General features: G+C 43.4%; 2 protein-coding genes across 2 annotated transcripts in view; both read left to right on the top strand.

Annotated features, from left to right (window-relative positions):
• Positions 1-10303, top strand: part of SKOR2 (SKI family transcriptional corepressor 2) — a 16621-nt gene extending 6318 nt beyond the window's left edge. Inside the window, exons 4-7 of the mRNA XM_042831136.1 lie at positions 2554-2619; positions 3033-3131; positions 6537-6604; positions 10241-10303. Of these exons, the coding sequence (XP_042687070.1) occupies positions 2554-2619; positions 3033-3131; positions 6537-6604; positions 10241-10303 (296 nt within the window). The remainder of the gene's footprint in view (positions 1-2553; positions 2620-3032; positions 3132-6536; positions 6605-10240) is intronic.
• An 11958-nt stretch (positions 10304-22261) lies between these two features.
• IER3IP1 (immediate early response 3 interacting protein 1) lies at positions 22262-23797 on the top strand. Its single transcript, XM_042831125.1, has 3 exons — positions 22262-22372; positions 23126-23227; positions 23595-23797. The coding sequence occupies exons 1-3, from the start codon at positions 22282-22284 to the stop codon at positions 23648-23650; spliced, it is 249 nt and encodes an 82-aa protein (XP_042687059.1). The 5' UTR covers positions 22262-22281; the 3' UTR covers positions 23651-23797.
• Positions 23798-25000: the final 1203 nt, after the last annotated feature.

Genomic DNA, 25000 nt, shown 5'->3' with positions numbered 1-25000 from the left:
TTTTCTAAAATAGGCATGCTTTCTAAAGCCTTGCCTAGCCTGCTGATTATTTATCCCCAAAATGGGGCATGAATATTCAAGATGCATGAATATGTTCAGTAAGAGTGTGTTTTGGAAGGATTTATCCAGGACAAACGCACAAACTGTGTATGACTTACAGCAAGTCATTAATAGTAAATACAGATGGAGTCTTTGAAGCTCTCCAAGTCTGCTGTTTCACATCTGCCCATAGTTTTTGAATGACTGTATGTTTGGACACAAGACACCAGCACTGTCGTAACCGTGGTCTTTGTGTAACATGTTCTCTCCAGCAAAAAATAATGGAGCACTTTGAGTTCATGGTCCTGGTAGACCGTCGGTGCTGCATCACTGCTTTTTTCCTCCTTGGTTCATAGAATCACAGAGTCACTAAGGTTGGAAAAGACCTCCAAGATCCCCAAGCCCAATCTCAACCCACTGCCACCGTGCCAACTGACCGTGACCCCAAGTGCCACAACTCCAGGTTTCTTGAATACGTCCAGGAACAAGGACTGCTTTTCTAAAAAAGAAAGTATTCCTAACATCCAGCGTGCAGTGGATGGATATTCACATTCCAGATTAAGTGTAACCTCAAAATGTAATCCATCCTTACTCCAGATAAAAAAAACCTGCCGCTAATCAGAAATAACAGAGGTATGAAAGTGGCCCTGGACACTTTCTACCCCTAGACAGCAGACTTGAGGTGCAGATAGATTTTTGGCTAAATTGAAACCAAGCCTCTCTGAAAGCAAACTTAGATGCCCATCCATCTCTGGGTGTGCACAGCTTTTGTTTTCCATCACGCCGAACACAACTTCGTGCATAGAGAAGGCCCAGGAGAATTCTGGTGGAGCTATTAGGAGGGGAAGTGATTTTTTTGTAGACTGATTAAAATTCGTTGGGCTTTCTGTTTGTTTGTTTTTAAACACCTATTTAGCTTTTAATTAACATTTAAGAGAAAGGAAGCTGGTTAAATATTCAATACCTCCTCCCTTTCAATTAAGGTATAACAGTACACAGCACTTGATGAGGCCTCTGGGAAGTATGGAAAAGCAGAAGAGCAGACTCCTGATTATCATTTTGAGGGGGACTGGGAAGGTGAAACTCATCCGATTGTTGTTATTATTGCCATTAACAATAATAATGTCGAGGCCCTTTTATGAGCAGCAGAAAGCAGTTTAGGAATGAGGCTGATTCTTTAAAACCCAAACGCTGGGGTTTGCATTTAAACACCTTCACTTTTCCCATCCTGTTCTTTACTTCTTTGGGAAGCGAGAATGGTTGATATTTACAGTTTAACAAGTACACTTCCTAAACTTAAATTCTTTCTTTTTGCTTGTGTGTTCTCATTTATTTCAGACTTACCTAACAAAATACTTATTTTATTAACAATCCTGCTTAAGACTGCACTATATTAAACTAAAAAAAAAAGCATTTTACATTACGGGACTACTTAAAAGCACTGCTTCAAGAGTGATGTATCGCTTTCTTTTTGTTTCTTTTGCCTCTTTTAATTCGAGAGCCAGCTCACCTGCAGAAAATGCATTGTCCATATCAAATATCATACAATAATCATTTTTTTTAATAACTGTGTTATGTAAACAGACTTAAATGGCACTGATGGCAGCAGGTATCAGTTGTGTAAATAAACACCTGAACGAGTTTATTTTTACATTAAAGAAAAAAACAAGAAGAGAGCAGATGCTGAAGGGCACAGCTATGGGATATGTTCCATGTATTAACATTTCAAGTTTTATGGGACATACGAGCGCATTGGTTTTTAAAAACAGAAATAAATGCCTTGCAAAAATATTTCTGATTGCATAGGAAACAAGACTTTCCAATTCGACTTCACCATCAGCTGACTGCAGTGACCTGCCATCGATGCTCTGTGACTGTGAGCTTTTGAGCAGCTGCTGTCTTACCTGTTGTGTTCAGTGCTGGAGCTTTTCACTTTCCCCCAACCCAAGATGCTTTCTCCATGACTCTTTCAAATACGTAAATGAATGAGCAGATTTACATATGTCTTCCTTGTGGTTATTCATCAGTAGTTAATGATGTGCACTTAGCAGCTGGACAAAAACCAAGAATTAGTCCAATTAGCTCAATAACTGCCTCCTTACCAAATATTTCTTAATTATTGAGAGTCATTTTATACTTCAACTTTAAGTAATAGAAAATCTTCTATTAATTTCAGTGAGAATGGTATTTTGTCATTTAAAAACCTGTTTCCTGGCTTCTTTCAAAACCTTGTTCATAGAAACTACAGAAAAAAAAAACCCAAACACATTTTCAGAGGACAATCAAAATAGACCCTTACGCCTCAGAAGCCTGTACCAGGAAAAGCATCTTTGGTCTCAGCTAGGGTTGTGTTTATAAGTGACATCTGGATGTTGTAGAGAAGACTTAATCGTTTTTTCTTCTTTAATTTTATCTTTTTTCCTCCATGTTTTCTGAAGCAGTTGCACGATAAAGACAATTCTGATGAAAAGTGATACTGGTAAATCAATAACTTTTTTCCTTTCTTTTCTTAAGGTGAACACACACAAGAAACCAATTCACCTCATTCGCTGAAGAAGGATGTAGAAAACATGGGGAAAGGTAAAATAAATCAGGGTCTCTTCTGTTATAAAACTGCTATTTGTTTTAATAGAATATGAGGATAATAAGGGGCATTTTTGTTCTGCACCATATTTTAAGCTTGTCAAGTAACATATGAATAATATATGGACCTTTGGGTGGATATAATTGAGATTAATGCATATATATCAATCAATACATGACACTGTAATATAATACTTTAAAATAATATATTACATTGATTTATATTCATGGCTTTCTGCACAAAATCTATCGTAGGTCTATGCAACACTTTTTTTTTTTTTTTTTCTTCTTTAATAACTGCTAAAATATTTTGTCTTATCGTAATGAATTGCTCAGTAACTGTTCTCTCAAGAATTATTTCCACAGATTAGTAACACCACTTTTCTCCTCTTTCCTTTTCTTTTTCTTAGAGGAACTCCAGAAGGTTTTGTTTGAACAAATTGACTTACGGAGGAGGCTGGAGCAGGAGTTCCAGGTGTTGAAAGGAAATGCATCTTTCCCAGTATTCAGTAAGAACACATATCTGTGATTTTGGTTTTTTTGGTTTTTTTTTTTTTTTTTTTTTTGAGAGTTGTTTGTTGTTGGAAAACAGGAGAAGCACGTCCTCAGTTGTATTACCAGGATTTTCAGCTGAGGTCGATGGCACTTACGCTGTTTGGGCTTTTCAGGCTGCCAACATCAGTCTTTTGTGGGAAAAATCTAGGTGTCCCTTTTGGTGTGCATTCTAAAATTGAAACGGACAATCAGAAAGGTTTTCATGAAGTTATCAGGAAGTTGAGCTGCAGGCACAAGGAAACAGTAAAGGACATAACGATGGGGAAAGTGTGCCTTCATTCATGCAGAAGTTGGCTTTTTGCTAGCTTCTCTTACCTCCTGCATGATGAAAATATCTGACCAGCCCTCAGCTTGGTTTCCTGGAGCTTCCTGAAGAGTTCAGAAGCTCTCTGTTCTGTTAGAAGTCCGACTTGCTTCCTAAAAACTCCACCATTGCAAGCACCCCAATTCAACAAACACCTCTGCTGCAAGCTGAGGAATGTTTGGATCACAAGAAGAGGTGGGAGTGCAGACTGTGTTTTCTTGTCATTTAAAGAAAATGCATTTTTCTGCTTTCTGTAAATAAGGTAAATTCAGAGAAGTGCAAGGCAGGTCTGTGGAAATGACTCCATCTTTACCTCAAATCTCGAAAGCTTCATAAACAAAGGAGAGCCTGAAGTGGTATAGATATTAATGAAAGGAGATAACCTCATCCTTCAGTATAAATTCAGTCATTACGTGGGTTTGAGAGTGAGGTAATTTTCAAATAATTTGTATAGATCAAAATGCTTGATGTGTGGTATTGGTAAAACGGCATCTTGGAGTTTTGCCATTCGGGTCACTCATTTATCCTTTTGTTCTTCTACAGTAAAATTAATGCTCTGTCATTGCCGTGTAAATAAACAGTGCAATTAAACCGCATGAAATACAATTCAAATAAAAGAAAAGAACACATTCGGCTGACCAAGGAAGTGGCGACTGCATATGCTGACTTGAAAAATATGTGGTTTCAACATACCACAAAGCAGTGGTCAATTTTCTTCAGGATTAAAATAGAAAACAGATAATGTGCTATAAACAATACGTGTAAGTGACCGTAAAACCTATCTACAGATTTAGATTTACCAAAAAAACCCTCCTCCACATACAATAAAACAAGAAAATGGGTCTTTGTCAAGCAAGTAAGTGTAAAATCTGAGATAAGTGCGGTTTGTCCTCCAGAACAGCGTGTGGTGCAATGAAAGAGATGGGGCCGCTGCCTCAGGTCAGGTGTTAGAAGCTATTTGTCTTGCAGGTTTCCCTAGTAAAGTTTCTAACTGCTTGTGACTGTGCTAGAGAGAAAAATCATAGAAAACCCAATTAAAGGAGAGAAACCTGAAAAGCGACTAAGGAAGGTACGGTTAAAATCGTGCTGATGGTCTTCTCGTGGCTTGGAGACACGTGGGTCTGCACGAGGGAGAGCAGAGCAGGTTTGCATCCCAGTCCTGAGCAGCCATAGGTCTGAACTTCTGTCCGTCCCGAAGATGCTGAAGGCAGAATCCTGCACCGGTTTTACCTCTGGTGCGGACCGGCTCACCTTTTGTCCGGCAGCATTTAACGACGTGGCAGTAAAACAGTAGAAACGTAGCCTGGGCAGTTAAAGTATTTAAGTTTGTGTTAAGAAAACTCTTTAAATATTCATCTCTTTTCTCCTGGGCATTGCTCACGGCTAAAAAAGCTAAAAAAAAAAAAAAAAAAAAGCGTTATCCTCACCATTAACCCCGTTTGCACAGCGAGTTTGCAGCGCAGGACTGAGCAGGATTTCTGAGCTGTCTGTACCGAGCCTGTGAAGAGATGTTCAGGGAGGAGAGGAGATGAGGGACATTTCTTTGCGTAGCCTGCTCCTATTGAAATGAAACCGGAAGAGGACCTACAGAGTAGCTAGCACGGGACAAGAGACCATCACCTTTTGTCCCACATGGCTATTTTGGTAAGCAGAGGAGAAACTGCAAACTGGCTTGTATTCTTTTTCTTTTCAAGTTGGAGACGAAAAAACAGGCTGATAAAATGAAACCTGGAGGAATTCCTTAAGATGTCATTGCATTCTTTTGAGCGCAGCCATGCTGGACTCCTGCTGGTTTTAGCTAGACAAATTTTCTCTCCATTTGTTTTCCTGATATTTTCTCACTATCCTGCACTGCCTCCATGCCTCCTAAGCAACATCCTTTGCTTTTCATTTAGACGAGGCCAAATTACTGTGTGAAAGACAACAGAGCTCTGCCCCCTTCTAGTTTCTTCCATTTCTTCTCTGTGCCCACACCTGATGGTGACATATCTCCTTTCCCCCAAGGCAAGGCAGCTCCTGCCACTCCACTGTGATGTGCTCTGTCTTCTTGCCTCTGCTTCTGGGTTTGAGAATGTAGTGAGCTTGTGGGGCTCTGCAGGGAATGAGTGTTTTCCCAGGCCCACAGCAGCACACGGAGCATTGATAGGAGCCACATTTCTCATCTGGGATCAAATCTTTGCATTGCAATTTTGGTATTTTTGTGACTCCCATTACTGCCCTATCAAAGTGTCCCACAGTCATTTAATCTATTAATCCTCCCTATGCTCCAGGCATATGAGGCAGTGCTATTATTCCTGATTTACTGGTGAAGAAACGAAGCTGGGGAGACATATGCACAGAGCTTGGAGAGCAGACACTGAACTGAGGCTCCATGAGTTCTGGAGCCACGGCCCAACAGCCAACATGACTGCTGAAGTCTTTTAATTGCAAATAAGCCATTCTGGCTGCTTTGCCCTTTTAGTACTCCTCAGCAAGACCCTACCAGAGCTGAAATGTTGTGCCACAACCCAGCTGACTGGGAAGGTGTGGTCTGTCTTTCAATGACTTCTTCCTATCTGAATTCCACGTCACTCTTTAAGGAATTTGAGCTGCTTTCAAAGTTGTCAGCACAATGTTGTAAACTACAAATCAAATCCTGCATCCTTGAACACTTTCTGTTCTCACATCCTGGACATCCCTATTGACGTCAGCAGATTTATACCAAAGCAAAGCAGCTTTTGCTGTTATCTCCAGTTCTTGTACGAGTTTGACTGATGACTGCAGTCTGGTCCATTGAGAACATCACTGTGGGTATGAAAGCTAGCAAGAGAAACACAGGAGCCTACATCTTCAAGTGGGGAGGACAGAGCTGGATCTGTTTTTTCCAGGCAAATCTTTTTTTTTCTCATCAGCAGTACCTCCTATCAGATAAGTTTTTGGTAGGTATATCATACAAAAAGGCTTTGGTGTGCTTCAGTTGGGTTTGGTTTCATTTGATCTATAGGAATTCTGCTATGGTCTCTATTTTAATTACTGCATTTACTTGTCTTTTTTTTTTTTCTTTCCCTCTTAATAGATAATTTTCAAGATCAGATGAAACGAGAGCTGGCATACAGAGAAGAAATGGTGCAGCAGCTACAAATTGTGAGTCTATGTCTTTGACTAAAAATGCTATGAACTATCACTTTGATTTTTTAAGTACACCCTCAAGTTTTTCCCCTGGAAGCCATGTAGATGTAATATTACAGAGCTCACGTTCTCTTATGCTCAGGAACACGTCAGCTTGCAGTTCTTAACTGGTTTAGAGCCTAATTACCTGGAGATTTACCTTCATACCTTAACCAGATGGGTCTTCATCTTTCAACTCAATGGAATGTGCTGACTGAACACTGAGACTACAGCTTTCCTGAGTCAGGCTTGCCAAAAATCTCCACGTCTGAATCAGCCTTCTGCTTGAGAAGCTCACTTTTCCTCTTGCTGAAAATGGGAGGGATTGTTGTCTTCTGGTGCTGTCATTTTCTACTTGATGGGTTAGGACATAAAAATAAAGCTGAAGGCCACAATTGTCAAACATGTGTGCTGTGCTCTGAGGCATTTAGAGTGGCCTTATTTTTAGAGCTCTGAGCTCCCTGTTCCTGCTGACTTCAGAGATTTCAATGAGAGATGGAGGGTGTTGGAAGGAGGTTGTTTCATGGGGAAAATCGACTCCAGGCCATTTTGGAGGGTTTTTTGCCGGTCTCCATTCTTTAACATGTACAGCTGTTACTGCGTTCCCCCTCATCTCCCAGGATCTGGCAGAAAGTTTCATTGGAACCCCATTGGCCTTCTTGGCTCATGCCATGGGTAAACCAAATCTTTTGGAGCAGGACACGTTAAAAAGCAGGATTTATTTTGATATATTTTGTCTGTTGTTTTTAACAGGGATAGGCTGTTTTGGTTTGTATGTTCCTGGAACACTGTAGCATTGCTTTCACAAAGTTGCCCACATGCAATTTTCTTGTCATTGTGGTGCAGAGAGAGAAGATGAAACTTTTAAAGCATGCTCGAATCACAATTTTACTTTCAGCTTCACAGATATGTAGGGTTAAACACAAAGGTTAGTGACTTAGCTAGCCACAGAATTTGGCTCAGTCATTTTTATTTTTAAGATTATATAAACGAGTTGGTTTGTTGTTTGTTTTGTTGTTGGTGGTGGTGTTTTCTTTTGTTTAGTTTTGCTTTTCTCACCATTGTGTGCATATACAACTTACACTAGCTCTTCCTGAACATTTCAACATGACCACGAAGGCATCTGTTTGTTTAAAAGCACTTCTGATGTTGTGAAACTGCAATGCAGAGCGCGATGATAAATTGCCACCCCAACAAACACGTGCTGGGGAGTCGCGCTGTCGGAAGGGAGGCGATGGCTCAGACTCCAAGTGCCCTCTGCTGTCACTCCGCAGCCACTGCACTCACAGCAACGAGGACGTGGCACAGGTTTAGCATTCCTCATTGAGAGCCTCACTGTTTAATCGATGAGTTGTAATTTTAATGCTTTGTCCACTCCGGACTTTGAAAAATTATTTTATGGCTTCCTGAAAGTCAGGAGCAAGGTTCAGGTCTTTGAGAAAGTGTTCTGTTACAACATCTGTAATGGATATTGACCTCTTTGGACACAACCTGGCTTGGTAGGTGGATGAAGTGTTGGACTCTGTGTGGCCATTGGCAATTTCTGTTAATAAGGAGTTGGTCCGAAAGCCTCGAGCAGCTGCCAGGAAGCACTGCAACCATATGCCAAGCTTTCAGCCAAGGGCCAAGAAGCGATCAATAAATCATCATATTTAACAGGAAAATTGATCTTAAATCACTGAGTGTGTTTTTCTCTTCCTCCTGCCTCCAAGCATCCTCTACCCAAACGGCTGAGTACGTGCAGGTCCCACTTAGCTTCAGGCATGGGTTGTGATCAACCCTACTATTTTTCCATGGGGATAAAGGCAGTAGGTCTTTGAGACGTGTTAGAAAAGTGAGTTGTTCTGACAGCCTTTTGTCTTTTCATCTGGTTCAGATGGCTTTTGTATTCACTACAGAGTCTTGGCTTCCACCCTACTGGCCAACTGTGGGGTGACAATAACGCTCAGTCCTCAGAATTGGATCCAGCTAGAACTCCTCTGATGTTCGATAGCCTCTAGCCTCAGTATTACTTTCAGCCACCTCTGTTCTTTGAAGGCAGACAAGAAAATAAATCAGGAACTATCTGCCTGCAAAATTGATTTCTCTTCATCATCTTCTATCCTGATCTTTAAAGGTGTACAAGTCTTTAAAAGAAGGAAAAATCCATCCTGGGTGTGGCATTCTCAGGTCTTTGGAGGTATGAGATCATGTTCCTTGGAGTCCTACTGTAATTAAGAAAAGCTCTAATAGGTTCAGTTCCTATTTCATGCTGTACATGGAAGGTTGAGGCTTCGTACAATGAATGTATTCATGATACATGCAGGGAATACTCACACTGTTATGTAGGTTTGCAGAGATGTTGCTCACTGCATGCTTGTCACTCCGTAAGTGAGAAGGGAAATGGGAAATAGTGGCGCTTTAAAATATTGATTTGATTTCGGTGGAATCATCTGTAGTTAAATTAGGATGGAAATTAGTTCTACATGCATAATCCCAGGCAGAGTTCAGTTCCCAGGAAGCCAAAGGGGATGTGCTCCAGGGATCTTATCAAAGATAAGGAATCTTATCTTGCCCTTTTAAGTATTGATCCTATCTTCATCCGAACACTCGCTCCGGATGCACAAAAAGGGACAGCAGCGTCACAAACAGCCCTAAACATGTCCTATTGCAGCACTGGATCCACAAAATGTTCGTGCAACTTGAAAAGCAGATGACATTGCACGTGATTTAACTTGTGAAAAAGTGTCCCTGCTGAATACCACCCCTTCCACTCTCATTTGTTACCGGGAGCATGCACAAAACAACACACACTGAAAAGACACCGACGTGCCAAATATAGCAGAAAAAAAACAGATTGAGAACAGTCCCTTTCTGACAGAATGTACCTCGTCGTGTTATCTAGGTCAGCACAGCTTGGGAGATGTCCTATATAACTGACGGCCATGCAGAGCAATGTTGGGAGTGAGAAGGAGGTAGAAACATCACAGCCTCAGCTGAAACGTGTTTATTCAGCCACTTGTTGGTGGCTCCCTTTGCTCCCAGATTTGGACTGATCCTGTTAGCTCATAAGTCATGAAAACGAATTCATGATTTCAACACATTTGACATTATTTCTGAATACATCACAGAGTTCCTAGAAGCAGAAGCGGGTCACCTTGGTCTGCAGCAGCACCGGGAGTGGAGGTGCATAAATGTTGTGATCCCTATGTGATTCTTTCCAAAAGACAGCTATTCACTGTTGAGGAATAGTGAACATGTAGCCATTTGGATTCCCACCTACAGGGAAATCTCAGAGCAATTTAGTTTTGTTGCATTTTAAAGAGCTGTCCCATACTGCATTCCCAGCAGCCTACGAACACATCATCCCACTTTGTTCCTAAATATAACTACGTTCCCTAATATACCTATGTTCTCTGTTTTGCTTTAATTATTTGTTCCACTTCAGTGGCTTTCATCGGGTTTGTGCAAGGCAGAGATAGTTATTAAGAACTTCCTAATTATGGGGATATAAATACATGCAGACTGATACTCCCAACCTGCTGTATTTTGGCTGCGCAGAGATTCCAGCCTGCATATGTTGTTAGCCAAATCTTGGCTTAAAACAGTGGCTTTGTTTCTGTGTCGTTGCAGATTCCCTATGCAGCAAGCTTGATCAGGAAAGAAAAGCTGGGTGCACACCTCAGCAAAAGCTAAAGGTAAGCTTGTGAAAGAAGGGGTGGGGTAGTATTCTGGCCGTCAGATTTCTCTCTGCAGCCGTTACAAGAATTTAGAGAATTGTTTTGCTGTGTGACATTGATCCATTCCCATCCTGCCCACTGACCATGTGCCCAGCTGCCACATCTCCACGGTTCCTGAACACTTCCAGAGACAGGGACTCCACCGTCACCCTGGGCAGACTGTGCCAGGGCCTGACCATTCTTTGGAGAAGAAATTGTTCCTCATATCCGACCTGGACCTCTCCTGATGCAACTTGAGGCCATTACCTCTTGTCCTAAATCATCACCCAAATTGTGAGGTTTCACTGGGGTGGGACATAGTGTTGAGAATTGACCACTGGTTGAACACAGGCTAATGGCTTGAACAAGAGCTGCTCTCTGACACTATGAAGTGGCTTCAAGGAAACATACCTTCAGCAAAAATGGGAAACTGCCCTGACATTCAATTCCAGGTGCTAAAGATTAAACACTTAAATTAACATTTACTCAGAGAGCAATGAGGCCCTGGCATTGCTGCCCAGAGAAATGTGGGTGCTTCACCATGAGAAGAACCCAAGGCTGGGTCGATTGGATGGGGCCCTGGGCAGCTTGAGCTGAGAAGAGCAGCATCAGCTGAACAGCACCATTTGTTCTCACCATTGCATTTCCAGCAGCCAGTAATCCCTGTAGGAAGGTCCCAGCATCACAACTTCAAGAGTTTCCTGTTTGTTTGTTGAGTGTGAAGGATGGATGTATTTCTTGTGCTGGTTTTGTTGCCAGTGATGCACCATCCCTGCAGACAACAGGGATTTCTTTGAGTAGGCCCTGGAAGATTAGTTGTTATTTAACTGCTAAGCTAAACCAGTAAAGCAGAGAATCACAACTCCATTGCTCAGAAGCAACTTCAGATTCTCAATGCGCCAAGCAGGAAAGGGTTGTCTTAGCAAGAAATGTGCATGCACATCCATACCCAGGCAATGCACCAAGGGAGTGAGGAGCCTGTGCACTGCAGAGCATCCGCTCAGTTAATGCCCTGTGTTTTCCAGAAATCCTGTACTGCTCTTGTTGGACCTGCTGTGCCAAATCAGGTCTTGCTGTATTTAGTCATATTGCAGTTGGTTACTCCTCATTTGCAATGGAATATTTCAATGGGACTCTGAATTTTAACTAGCTAGTCTCAGAGGAGGCTTATCACAGAATCAGGGAATTGTAGAATCAAGAAGGTTGGAAAAGACTTCCAAGATTCCCAAGTCCAACAAACCCCCACCATTCTCACATGTCCCCAAGTGCCACATCCCCACAGTTCTTGGACACCTCCGGAGATGGGGACCCCATCACCTCCCTGGGCAGCTGTGCCACTGCATCACATTTTTTTTTGGAGAAGAAATTCTTCATAATACCCAACCTGAACCTCCTCTGATCCAACCTGAACCTCCCCTGAGCGGGTGACTTTCGCGTATCTGTTTTCTTGGGACTGTGAGTAAATGTTGTAATTCTGTGAGTAAAGAAACGTCAGATTCGGGCTTAGAGATGGTAACACTTTGTTTTCTTTTGTGAGCTTTTGTGTTTGTTTTTTTTATTCCTAGAAGCGCAGGACCTTTTGCAGCTGTTCCCTTGTAAATAATGACCCACCGTTCTGAAATCTAACTTGTATAAAGACTGATAAAATGGAAGTGCTTGGGGATATAAAGAACAAGTAAAACAAATCAGGTTCCTCCGAACTCAAGGACAAGTGACCTCAAAACATCATGGACAACCATGTAAAATAGAACGTAGCAGCCATTTATTAGTTAAAAACAAAACAAACAAACAAACAGAAAAAAAATAATAATAATAATCAAAAAATGCCTGTCCTGGATCTTTTTTGGTGGTACCAAAGTTTAAGTCTTTGTGTTTTTAGAAGGACTACTAAACCTAATAGAGGAAACGCTTTTGATGAATCACAGACATAAGCAGTGAAGAGAACCAACGATCCTTCCAACGCTACAGACACTGACGCCATCTGCCAGATCATCTTTTGCTTTTGCAGAGTGTTTTGTGGAAAGAAACACGCGGCTTTGAGACGGAGCCTCACGGGGATGGAAGGATAAAAAAGCGTGAGCCATACACAGTGCTTTTTAAAAGCAGACTGGAAACTCTCATACCCCCCCTCCTTGGTCCCTTTCTCCTCTGGTATTTTGCCTGCTGTATGAATTAAGATTGTACTCTTCTGGAAATATTTTACAATTTAATATTGAGTGTAATTAAGAATATAATCACTGTTATCAAAAAAGGTATTTAACTCTGTTGTAGTTTCTTTATCATTCATGTGGATAAAAAGTCTATAATAAAACAAAGAAAACTATGAGATCATAGCTGAGCTTCTCTGTAATTCAATGCTGTGCTTATTCCCCTGGAAAAAAGAAAAAGATGGGGAAATTTGTCCCCAAGAATAGCTGTTTAGAAGTACTTCAGCTCATAGGCCTGACAATGTCAGCTGCCAGCTGAGTCCTTGTCAATCCTGCCCACCTTCTCTATGCCAAAATGGTTTGAGGGGCAGCCACTGAGCCTCTCTGGTTGTCTTTCTTCCAACGAGTTGTTGTTGCTCCTGCAACGGAAGCAATCCCACAGCTTTCCTCTGCCTTTTTCTGACCAGCTGTATCCCTTGTGAGATGGGGAAATATCTGCAAAGCACTCAGGACACAGGATATCATATAGATCATAGTGTAGAGTGACACAGTGATGTTTTCCAATCTTTTCTGTGAAGAATGAACTCTTCTGTAGTGTCGTGGTAAAATGTCTTACCACTACAGATCAAAACTTTTGCCCAGACATAAAGCAATCCCATTGCTCAATAAGAAATTACTGCCTTAATGGCCTCAGAGTGCCAGAGCTCCTGGATGTGGTCAGGTGAGCGGAGCAGCCTGTTGTCTCCCACCATGTGTTCAACCCCAGGAGCAGACACAAAGGATTTGCAGCAGATTTATTGCTTCTTTCTACTGTTCTGTTCTGTTCTGTTCAGTAGAGCTCAGCCCATCATGTTTCCCACTGCGAGCTGTGCTTCCACAATGTTGGTTTTGCAAAAGTAACCAGCGTGCACTAACTGCATAGCTCACACAAATGAAGGATATTTAACTAATACAATTCTAATTTAATGTTCAAACTTCAACTTTGCGCTCTTACTTTGTTACTTATGCTAAGCTCCCAGACAGAAAACAGAAGCACCACTTGCCTTGTCGGTAAATAACCTGCAGATCTCCGCTGCAAATGTGAAGGTGGAAAGCTGGTGAAGCGTGAACAAAATCTCTTGAATTAAAAACTCATCCCTCACACCGATAAAGCACAAGAATGTGATCCTAGAAAACAAACACAGAGCAGCCACCGCCTAAGCAGCTCTCCTTCAACAAACATCCCATGAAACTTCTTATCGCCCACTGGCTCTTGTTTGCTTTCCTCTTGCGACAAAATCGTACATGTTAAAATGATGAGGTTCCCCACGCTGCAGTAAGCTGTTGTGCCCTGCAGACTCAACCCTCAATGTGTTGTTTGGTTTTTTTCACCAGCTGGTGTCGTAAGGAAAAGAAAGAGGATGACCTATGTAGCTGACCTGTAGGATGACCTATGTAGGATGACCTGCGTGCCTATCCTAACGCTGCTTGTTCTGAATGCAACTCTGTAGATAGTTATAGAATCATAGAATCAATATCCCGAGTTGGAGGGGATCCCTAAGGATCACTGAGCCCAGCTCCTGGCTCCACACGGCACAGCTAAAAGTCAGACCGTGTATTATGATGGTGGCCCTGATAGGTGAGCTGCAGACATCCTGGGGAGCCTGGCATGGCGAGTCAGCCCACGTCCACAGCCTTACCCATGGGAGGTGGCCATGCAGAGATGAAAGGTAAGAGCTTGCTGGTGAGCTATTTTTATGGGTGTTGGGTAGCTTAATAGAGTAGCAAATCCATACACATTCAGCTTTTGTTACATGCAGCCTGTCAGTACCTCTAAAAAATCTACACTTAACCAAATCTCAACTTCTACAGCCACTAACACGACAGGTGAGAGGTACTGCAGATCTTGGCTTTAGCCTTTCTTTTGTCCAATCCTCTGAGAATGCAAATTAAACACAAGGCAGACTGCATTTTGAGCTGTGATTTGAATTTTTGGAGTATTTGGATGAATAATAAATACGTGCAGAGAGCTCATTAGCGGCTAATTATCCCTTTTTCTTACACAGAACTGGTCTTCCCCCTCCCACACAAACCTCCAAACCATTTCAAGCTCTGCCCTTCAGACGTGCTGCTGCTTCTCCAGGACCCAACTCCCAAACCGTTTGCTTCTGTGATACTTCAGCACCAAGCAAAAGCATGGAGGTACGTGCTTTCCCTTGCTCAAAACATGGGAACAAATTTCTCCCATCCAGAACAGTAAATTTAGGTGCTTTCAAAGCATCTCCAAGACCATAGATTTCCTCCAAATGTTTTCTTCCCATAATTTTTATGTAAAACTTTAGAACCATAGAGACACCAATGTTGAAAATGACCTCAAAGGTCATTCAGTCCAACCACCCTTTCAGGCTGTTGCATCAAAAATTTTGGATAAATTTAGTAGTAGACAAAAAACAGTACCTTCTCAGCAAATCTGCATGTTTGGGGCTGTATAAAAAAGGAATTAATGGAAGCAAAGATCAGCACTGGCTCAGCACTTTTGCTCCACTGGCTTTCAAAGCAGAACGAAACTATACTCTGAAAGTACATGCATTCAGGGTGAAGTTGTATTCACAAGAAAAGATTGTGAGGAAGGGCTGTGAAGAGCTGCTTTGGTGCTGTTGATACTTGCAGGAGGAGCTGTAGTTCTTTTGTGGCTGTTTACCTGCATGCAGCAAAAAAAAAAAGCTTCGGTCTCCATTGTTCTGAAAGCCCTGCTCACCTGCCAGCCCAAAACACCAAAGTGTACAGATGGAAAAAGGAGTCTCCACCCTGCAGCACCCCACCCTCTCTGCTCACAAAGCAAAAATGCTTTGAGCAGTGATGAAGTTTTTTTCTGCCAAAAAAACCCCAACAAACCTCTGTGTAGTTGCTAGCTGAGCTCCAGCAGCAAGGAGGGAGAAAAAGGAGGTCCTGATCTGCAGGGATGCCACCTCCCTGGAGGAGGTGTGAGAAGAGGCGAGCGCTGCACGGTGAGATTCACAAAAACCTGCTCGTGGTACAATGAATAAGCTAAGCCAACACCAAAATAAAGCACGTTTCAATCTCAGCCCTTCTCCAGCAGCCCAGAACTTGGCCATCATGGAGAAGCAGCTTGACAGCTGCTCAATGAGGGATATGGCTAGTGGGCAGTGGGGTTCCACCCTTAATGACTCTAGAAGTCTATGACTCTAACACTGTTCCTTTCAGCGTGAAAGCCAGACTGGTCCGTGTAGCACCAGAAAACGAAGTCTGGGTTCAGAGTTCTGTGCTCCTGCAGCTGCCCCTTGGCCAGGAGCCTTCTTAGCTGATTGGGTTTCAAACCAGGAAGGGACCTCCACCAATCCTGCTGGAAATGACCCAAAGGTCCCGGGATGCGGCACATTTCTGCAGAGACTTCTGGATGCAAACAACAGAGGCAGCTTTGTTGCAGCAGGAGAGGGTGCACGAGGGGCTGCTGGAAGGAGCCCAGCGCCTGGGGAAAGCTCTGGAGGCCTGGAGGTGGAGTCCAGCTGCATCAACCGCTCTGCAAGCAAGGAATTGCTTCACAAAAGGACAGTGAGTAAAGCCTATCTTTAATCCACCTCCACACTTTATTAACTGCCTGTGAAAGGAGGAGATTATTCCGCCCTAAAAAAAAAAAAAGGATAACATGGAGGAAATAAAACAATCAGCAGCGGCAAATGAAGTGAGCAATTAGTCCGGAACCATTCAGATCAGATTGACATTCCTTTCTGGTCATACCAGCCTGATGTCGATGCAAGGATCTCCAGCAGCCACAAGGTAACCCAGAAGTTTGTTATTTTTCTTCTCAGTCTGCTCTAGATTTAAATGGCCACGGCTTATTTTGTAACATTTTCACGCTGAAGGGTGGGATGGAGGTGCATCTTCGGACATCTTTCAATGTGAGTCAGACTGTGTCATGGGAATCTGGAGAGACTCCTTAATAGGAGTTGTTGCAGACTACTCTGATGTGGGTGACCTATGAGATTTCATTCTGAGCATCATTTCAGAGCTGGTACCATTCCTCATATAAAAGTGAGCGTGACTTTGGTTTTAAAAATCTTTTTTTTTTTTTCCTGTAAGGCAGTGTTTTCTTCAAGTACCCAGATTTTCTTACACAACCTGTGGCTACACAGATTTTTCACAATAATTCCACTTCAGCTTAAACCTTTTTTTTGTGCAAAGAGAATAGAGTTGAAAGTGTAGCATGAAAGTCATTATAAAGAAGCTGTTCTGATACACAAGAGCACACCAGTGGACAGTTTATTAATGTATTAATAAAATGAATGTTATAGAATACAGCCTGTGATTGCACATTTTATTCCTATCCTGAAAAAGGAACTAGAAGGGAGTAAAAGAGTGAATGGAAGCCTTTGCATCACGCATGCAAGCTGGAAGTAATGTGTGCCCACATTGCTTATTTCTCTTACCACCTTAAAAGAAACATTCCAGTTTTTGGTGTCAGATTAAATTCTGTTTGTGGGATTTGTCCCTCAGCTCCTCTGTGCTTTAATTCCGTGTCTGCAAAACCGTGGTACTGTAATGCTCCTATCTCACAAGGAAGTTGTAAAGATAATTCACATTAGAGATGGTGAAATATCCTGAGGGCTCACAGGGATCTATAACAGATACACTGATTTCAAACGTTAAAATGTGACCTGGGTGCTGGCTTGCCTTTTCAGGATGCTTCATGATGCCGAAGAAGGTTTTCACACCACTCCCCTGTCCAAGGAAGAAGGTGCTTTATTTTCCTGTTTGTTTCCACTGGCATTTAAAATCACTGTTGCTGTGTTTGTTGGTGAGGTAACAGCTCCGAGAGGCCCCAAGTAATAGCAGTGCTGTCAAACACTGAGGATTTATCAGAGAGTGGGCTCAAAAGGAACGAATGAATGAGCTGTATTCAATCTATCTCTGTTGAAGTTTTAGAGAGGGAAGGACAGTGGAAATGAAAAGAGCTGTCACAAGAGAATAAGGGAGTGAAAAGCTTGGAGATGGGTGCGCATGGGGGAATTCAAGCCACCATGCCCACTGACCACGTCCCTAATTCCCACATCTCCACAGTTCTTGAACACCTCCAGGGACGGTGACTCCTCCACTCCCTGGGCAGCAGTGCCAGTGTATTTTCACTCCTTCTGAGAAGAAATCGTTCCTAATTGCAAACCTGAACCTCTCCAGTGCAAACTCAGGCCATTACACCCTCCACCTACAATTTGCAGGAAAAGAACCTGTGACAGTTTCCCAGAAAGCTGCATTTCCTAAAGCTGTTCATTGACAAATCTCACCTGTGGTTTCCATCTGCTCTTCAAGGTTCGTCACCCATTATTTATGAAATCGTCATGTTGTCTCTCTGTGGAGGTCTGCTGCTGCTCTTTGTGATCAGTGTCATAGTGAGAATTCTCCAGAGGTGAGTGCTGTGGCAGAGGAGACGATCTGGGCTCTCCAAAGAAATGTGGGCAGTGATCATAGAATCATTACAGTTGGAAAAGACCTCTCAGATTGCCAAGTCTAACCTTAACCCATTTTCATCATGCCCACCAACTATGTCTCCAAGTGCAGGCACTCCACATTTGAGTTGGAAGGTTGAGTTGGGTTAAAGTTGTACTCACTAGCAATAGAAGCTGGGGGACGAAAGGATTAAGAGCAGCCCTGCTGAACCTGGGGGTACTGGTGGATGGGAAGATGGACATGAGCCAGCAATGTGCCCTTGCAGCCCAGAAAGCCAACCATATCCTGGGCTGCATTCTATCTCTGGAGACTTTCAAGGCCAGGTTGGATCAGGCTCTGGGCAACCTGAGGGAGCTGTGGTGTCCCTGTGCGTTGCAGGGGAGCTGGACTAGATGGCCCCCAGAGGTTCCTTCCAACTCTAAGGATTCTATGATTCTATTCTATGATTCTAAAGAGGACCTACGAACTCTTTAGATTCCACTTAAATTGAGATTAATATTCCAGATCTGACAAATACTAAAAAATCCTAAATCTATAAATAACCAGAGTTTAAATGAGATACGTAGACATGAACTATTCTATGATTCCAAGTTCTTCAACTGCTGCCCAGGTTTTATACATGGAGATACACAGTGACATTTTACTGAGGAAAATGAAGCGACCCTTAATTTCTCACCACTGTCTTTTTTTCAATGAGGATGAGGAACATTCCTTGAGATGCTTATTTCCACGTGGAAAAAAATAGAAAATGCGCTCTGAGAAGTCTCTCCAAACAAAAATTTTGTTTTGTTGAGCTTCAGTTTGAATGCAGCTATGGCCAAATGGAGGAGGGAGGTGGGATCAGAAAAAGTGTTTTGTGTCAAAAGGACAAAAAGATAAGAGGGAAAGGACATCTCTGTGATTAATCTTATCACCAGTACCACACTGCTGTTGATTATATCCTCTTATAAACTGGATTGGGTTCAAACTGCAAATGGCTCCCCATGATGTGATACTCAGTGATCGGCTTTGTTCCATTTCTCTCTCACAGCCGCTGCACTCCACATTACTCTTCCAAAGATCTCAGTGCACCCACAGTTGCCATGGAAAACATTGCGGTGACCAACATCTGCTCTGATAAGACTTCAACAGTGAATTTGCCTGGCCCCGTGCGTCTGAATCACGCTTCCAGCAGGCCCGCTGGAGGTACAGAAGAGGCAATTTCCGTTTCTGAGCTCCCGTTCTCCTTTGCTGTGCCGATCACACCCCCGAATTCACCGCTGGAGCAGTGATGGCTCCTCTTGTCAGCTGCTTTATTCTGGAGACAAACATGCACAAAAGGTTCTGGGGTGCACGTTGGCAAGCCATGGGCTGGTGTGTCCTACATTTTCTCCACCATGACTTCAGGTTGCCAACCTGTACTACACCAGTATTAGAAAAAAAAGGAAACTGGGGATTTTTTATTTATTTTTTTTTTTTTGGAAGGGGGGAAAAGGTATGGATTCACTCACCTTATCTGTGTGCAGTGATGTATTAGAAATGTACTACAGATTTACTTTTCTCCATATTATCTCGTTCTGTCGAATGAGTCATGAGAAAAAAACATGGAGGAATTTCAGGTGATTTTTATTCAGGTAATTAGGGTGATTCCCAAATCCTTCTGATTCACACACAAAGTGTAGCCTTCTATCCATGGTTCATAACAAGCTATGTGACTGTGTCTGTGCCAACGCTATTGGACACACTGCAGGTCAAATATCCAGGTCTGTGACGTATTTTTTAATCTGTCCATCTTTACAATCCGAAGGAAGATACTATCTATTAATCTTTAAGCTAAGAGCTACAGCACCAGTGACCTCTGCCTCTGGTGTGACATCAGCTTGCTGAGGAATGAGCTTGTTCTCCCCACTCAGGTACAAGGAACAGGCCAGCCCCTGGGATCTGGCATGGAGAGGGGGTTGATCAGTTCACTGCCTGTAGGGTATGTAATTTTCCATTTATCTTATAAACTTTTGTGGCCTACCTCCAGCATTGTTTTCCAGAGGAAGCAGGAGGAAAGTCCTCTGACCAATGAGTGTTCCCCCAAAAGGAATTTGGCATCATTCATTCCTTCTTCAATCACCAAAGTGACAATTTGAGCAACTCAACTGAGGTGGAAACCAAACTTTCTTTCATAGAATCATAGAATCACAGAATCATGAAGGTTGGAAGTCCTTTAGGATCTCCAAGCCCTACCCTAACCCATCCCACCATGCCCACTGACCACATCCCCAAGTGCCACATCTCCATGGCTCTTGAACACCTCCAGGGATAGGGGCTCCACCACCTCCCTGCATAGTCTGTGCCACTGCATCAACGCTCTTTCAGATAATAAATTTTTGTATCTCTTATTCCCTTTCTTACCTCCAGTGTGGAATTCCAACACATGGAGACCAGGATAATGTCTATGTACGCACCAGACAACAAACAGCAATCAGAGATTGTTGTGCTTAGGTAGCCAAGCACAATTAACTTAGGAAATAGCACCAATAAATGGATGTGTGGGTTCTGAATTTTTGCATTTGTTTTACTTTTGTTCTTTGCTCACCAGGAATAAAGCAGCATAATCTTGACAACATGCATGCTAGACGTTTTAGTCTCATTGGAGGAGATGAGGATGGTTTAGCCCCAGGAAATGTGTTCTGTTTGATGATATTGAACAATAAACCAATGCAAAATGTAAAAGAATGAAAAATAGCAGGGTCTTCTCAATACTACCCCAGCCTCAGCTGTAATCCTCTGGCATCTGTAGGGTGGTTTTGAACTCCTCCTTATGGTGATGGACTGCACTCTGCAGATGACATTGGAGGAATTTACTGCAATGAAACATAACACCTTAATGAGGAAAAGAACTGCTTTCCTCCTAATGCAGCAGCTTTGTCTGGTTTTCCCCCCACCACACAGTGTGATGGTTCAGATCTAAGACTCGTGTGGGTGTTGAATTGCCATGATGGATTTTGGAAAGGGGAAAATCACGTCAAGTTTATGTAAGCATTACAGTAGCTGCTCTTTGGAAATACATCTTAATGATGGGTAAAAATAATAAGCCATAACTTAAATACTTTTTTTTACAAAAACTTTTTTTTTTTTTTTTTTTTTTTTCCCAGCACTGTAATTCTAAACATTAGTCTAAACATTGAGGTCAGCAGCTAGAGATAGACAGGATGCTGTCGGAGGTAGCCCAGGAAATTCCACTTGATGCTAGTGGCTACCAGACATGCCTGTCAGTGACCTCTAGTATCTGTCACTGTATGTTGGAAGAAACATCACAGAGACCCCATCGTGGGCTGGCTGCCCCCCAGCTCAGCCTGCCCAGAGCCCATCCACAGCCTCAGGTACCTCCAGGAATGGGGCACCCACAGCACTGGGCAGCAGTGCTGGGGATTCACCATCCTCTGGGTAAAGAATTTCCCCCTCACATCAGACCTAAATCTGCCCTCCTTAGTTTAAAGCCATTCCCCTTGTCCTATCAATATCTGCTCATGTAAACTCAGTCTCTCACCTGTCAGTTAAGCTCCCTTGAAGTACCAATGGCTGCAGTGAGGTCTTCCTAGAACCTTCTCTGGGCTGACCAAGCCCAACTCCCTCAGCCTTCCTTAACGGCAGAGGTTTCCAGCTCTCTGAGCACCTCTGAGGATGATCTGGACCTGCCCCAGCAGCTTCCACATTTTTGTACTGGGAGCCCCAGGCCTGAACACAGTACTAATGCATTGGTAATGATTATTTAGAGCATAAAACTATATCACAGAGTCACAAAATCATACAGTCAAGTTGGATGGGACCCACAGGGATCACTGAGTCCATCCCTGGATCCCAAACAGCACTGTCCAAATCCAAAATCCATTACTGAGAGCTGCGTCCTGACTGTGAGTCTTATAATGGTGATGATGCCAATTGCTGTGCCCTAAACAAGTCACACTTCTATTGCTGCCCAAGGAAGGAGCTCATGGTACGTTTGATTGTTGAGAGATTAGAACTGGAGTCACACAATGCCCCATCAGCCGCCACGAGCGATGTGAGCAACAAAGCAAGTGCCCACACATGGAGAGCAGCGCATTACAGGGAATTTAAAGCAGATAAAAAAGTCATTTTCCCCCAATTCCTGCCTGCACTCGGCTCTCACCCCTCCTAACTCCCCCCGCGCTGCCCCCGACTCCGCCCACTCCCAAAGGCCACGCCCATTCCACCATAGGCCACGCCCATTCTGCAGCGAACAATCAACTCCACCATGCTCCGCCCACTCCACCATGCCCTGCCCATTGCCTACAGGCCACGCCCATTCCGCCACTAAACCCCGCCCACTCCCGCAGGCCCCGCCCTCCCCGCCACGTCCGTGCCCCGCCTCACTATGGCGTTCACGCTGTACGCGCTGCTGCAGGCCGGGCTGTTGGTGGTCAATGCCATCGCCGTGCTGCACGAGGAGCGCTTCCTTCGCCACGGTGAGAACCCCCTGCCCCCACCGCCTCCCGGCCCCCCGGCCATGCCCGGAGGTGGCTGCCGGGCCCCGGGCCGTTCTGCTCGCGTCCCGCTTGGAAATTGGGGGGAGGGGGAGAGACGCGATGCTTTGGGATTTGCGTTCGCCCTGCGGTTGGATTTTGTGCTCAGCATCCCTCCTGCCGGCTCTGCGCCTGCCTTTTTCCACTCTCTTTACGCCTTTTCCTATTTACTCCCGCCATGCCCTCTCTGTGTCGGGATGCTGACATGGGGTGAACGCTGTTTTCCTCCTTAACAAAAGAAACCCAAAGCGCAGAGCAGGGAGAAGCCACAGAGCAGAATTGCAGACTGCCACCATTCCTTTTAACAGGGCTCCCTGTTTCCTGCTTTTGCCCTCATTTCTCCAAACCAGGCCAAAGCAGGACGAGAAAATCCCCACCGCTGTCTCCAGAGCTCCTGGTCCTTCCATCTGGAGCGTCCTGCCGTGCATGCCACAGCTTTGTTTGCCTTCAGATGGGCTCTGTGGGGAGGGCAGGTTGGCCATTTGGAAAAGGGCCTTCCCCAGATCTTCTGGGGCTCAGGGAGTGCTGAGCACAGCTCTCAGATGCAGAGTTTGCGTTTGTTGGGCTCCACAGTGTCTGTGTGTGTGTCCCTTCCAGCTCATGGCACTGATATTGCTGATATATTGCATCTGTTGGACGGATCTGGGGTGGTTGTTGTTCTTTGCTTTTTAACGTGGCTGTTCTAACGGTGCGCAGTTGGCTGGGGAAGCGATCAAGGGATTGGAGGATTCGGAGAGGAACCGGGAATCAAAGCACAGCTGACGAACCTCATTCGATCCATACGGACCGTGATGAGAGGTGAGATGACGGCGGTCGTTTGGTACGAGCAGCCACTGCCTGTGAAGCTCTGTTGCTGTGCTTTAAGGAAATAATGGCAGCATTTGCCCCTTCCTTTCTACAAGCTGCTGTTTCTGTTTGTCATCCTGTAGCAAATATTGTCTTGCTCACCACGAAATTTCTTCTGAATCGTGCTAAAGGCAGGCAGAGAGAAAGTGGAGAAACACCAGGCCACGGTCCTGGCTCCTTCCACTGATCCCAACTCTGCATAGGGAAATGTCTTCAACAGTCATAGATTTTGTTCCCTGAAGGGTGACACTGTGAAACTGCATCAGTTTGTGATGCACAGAAGGAAACAGATTCAAACTTCCTCTTGTTTTCTCTACAGTGCCACTGATAGCTGTGAACTCCGTGACAATTGTGCTCCTCCTCTTGTTCGGTTGAAGATTCCTGTTGGCAAAATCTTTTGGACATCCAAAGAAGCGAATTGCTAGCCTCATTGCTCTGAGTTTTCCGGGGATACAGCACGGTTTAACTGTCAGTTTGCCGTTCAACTTAAAATAATAAAAGACACTGTTTGTATTTATCCTATTTCCTAATGTTCACTTTCAGTTTCATTAAACAAGGTAATGGGATCCGCGCAGCAATGCTGCAAATCTGTTGGATTGTGACGAGGTCTGCTGGTGTCAGTGACATATCGTGGTGGCTGTAGGTAGAAGCAGGTTTGAAGTGTCTTGTTACTCAGGGATGAACTTCCTTCTGTTAGCATTGAGAGTTCAGAAACAAACTGCTTCCCAGTTTGTTTCTGAATTTAAAAATCACAGCGGTTTTTATTTCAGTTATTGCCATAGTTCTGTTTTAAGGGAATACGAGTTAGGCTCCAAACGTGTTATAAATTATTGAAGTAACATAGGAGGTGAAATGAAGATGGGCAAATTTGTGATATAGCACAAATTAGTAACGAATTTTTCCTGGTCTGACCAAAGCTAGGATTTTTCTCTTCTCAGATCAATGATGTTCAATGTGAAACAGGTTGAAAATAGGAGCAATTGCTATGCAAAATCTAAAAAAGCTGTACCTAAATTAAGGCAACTCTGTGTTTATTTAGCAGGTCCTGTTCATGTTTAGCATTTGTTACTGTTCTGTCAAGCACTGTTATTTTTTCTGTGTGTTAAGCCTTTGGGCTGAGCAGTGTGTTGGGAATGGGGAGCTGCTCTGTTTAGAGGTTCTGGGGTAATGTGGGAGGAATACCTTTTCAAATGCAATTCTTTGCTAAAAACAGCGAATTTGCAGGCTGCTGCTTCTCTCTGTCTTCCTTTCACTTAACTGCTTACTGAAAGTGAGAATCCTGCAGTTCTTTCACAGATAAATTAGTGATGACCACAGTAAGGAGGTGGCCTCAGTTAACGCTGCGTTCAGCCTGGTGTTAGGTAGCAGTCATGAATTTACGATGACCAATACTCCAATAACTTTTTAGAAAAGTTAGACTTTGTGTCTTTTCATCTTTGATCAAGTGTCTGAAGTTGATTTAGCTTATTATTAAAGTAGGGAAGGCGAAAGGGAAGCCAGCAGGTTCATTGTTTTAAAGCAGCTCAGTTTGTCATCTCTTCTGGCGTCTTGGCAACTGTAGCATTCACTGTTGTTGTATACAAGGATAATCTGTACTATGTGTAAATGAATTTAATGATCTCCAATTGCAGTGTTTTTCAGAGTAGAGCATATCCAGGAGAAGAGTCTATGTTGTTTCCTTTTTTTTTTTTTTTTTTTTTTTTTTTTTTTTTGGAAAAAGTAAAA

The sequence above is a fragment of the Centrocercus urophasianus genome, unplaced genomic scaffold, assembly GCF_019232065.1.
Source record: "Centrocercus urophasianus isolate 14NV4802_14NV808 unplaced genomic scaffold, USGS_Curo_1.0 seq_35, whole genome shotgun sequence".
Lineage (NCBI taxonomy): Eukaryota > Metazoa > Chordata > Aves > Galliformes > Phasianidae > Centrocercus > Centrocercus urophasianus.
Note: the sequence above shows the minus strand (reverse complement) of the source record. Positions and strands in the feature narration are given on the sequence as shown.

Coding starts and splice junctions, on each gene's coding strand:
- IER3IP1 (XM_042831125.1), top strand. CDS start 22,282: ATGGCGTTCACGCTGTACGCGCTGCTGCAGGCCGGGCTGTTGGTGGTC. Junction 22,373..23,125: donor GGAGCGCTTCCTTCGCCACG/GTGAGAACCCCC, acceptor AACGGTGCGCAG/TTGGCTGGGGAAGCGATCAA. Junction 23,228..23,594: donor CATACGGACCGTGATGAGAG/GTGAGATGACGG, acceptor TTTTCTCTACAG/TGCCACTGATAGCTGTGAAC.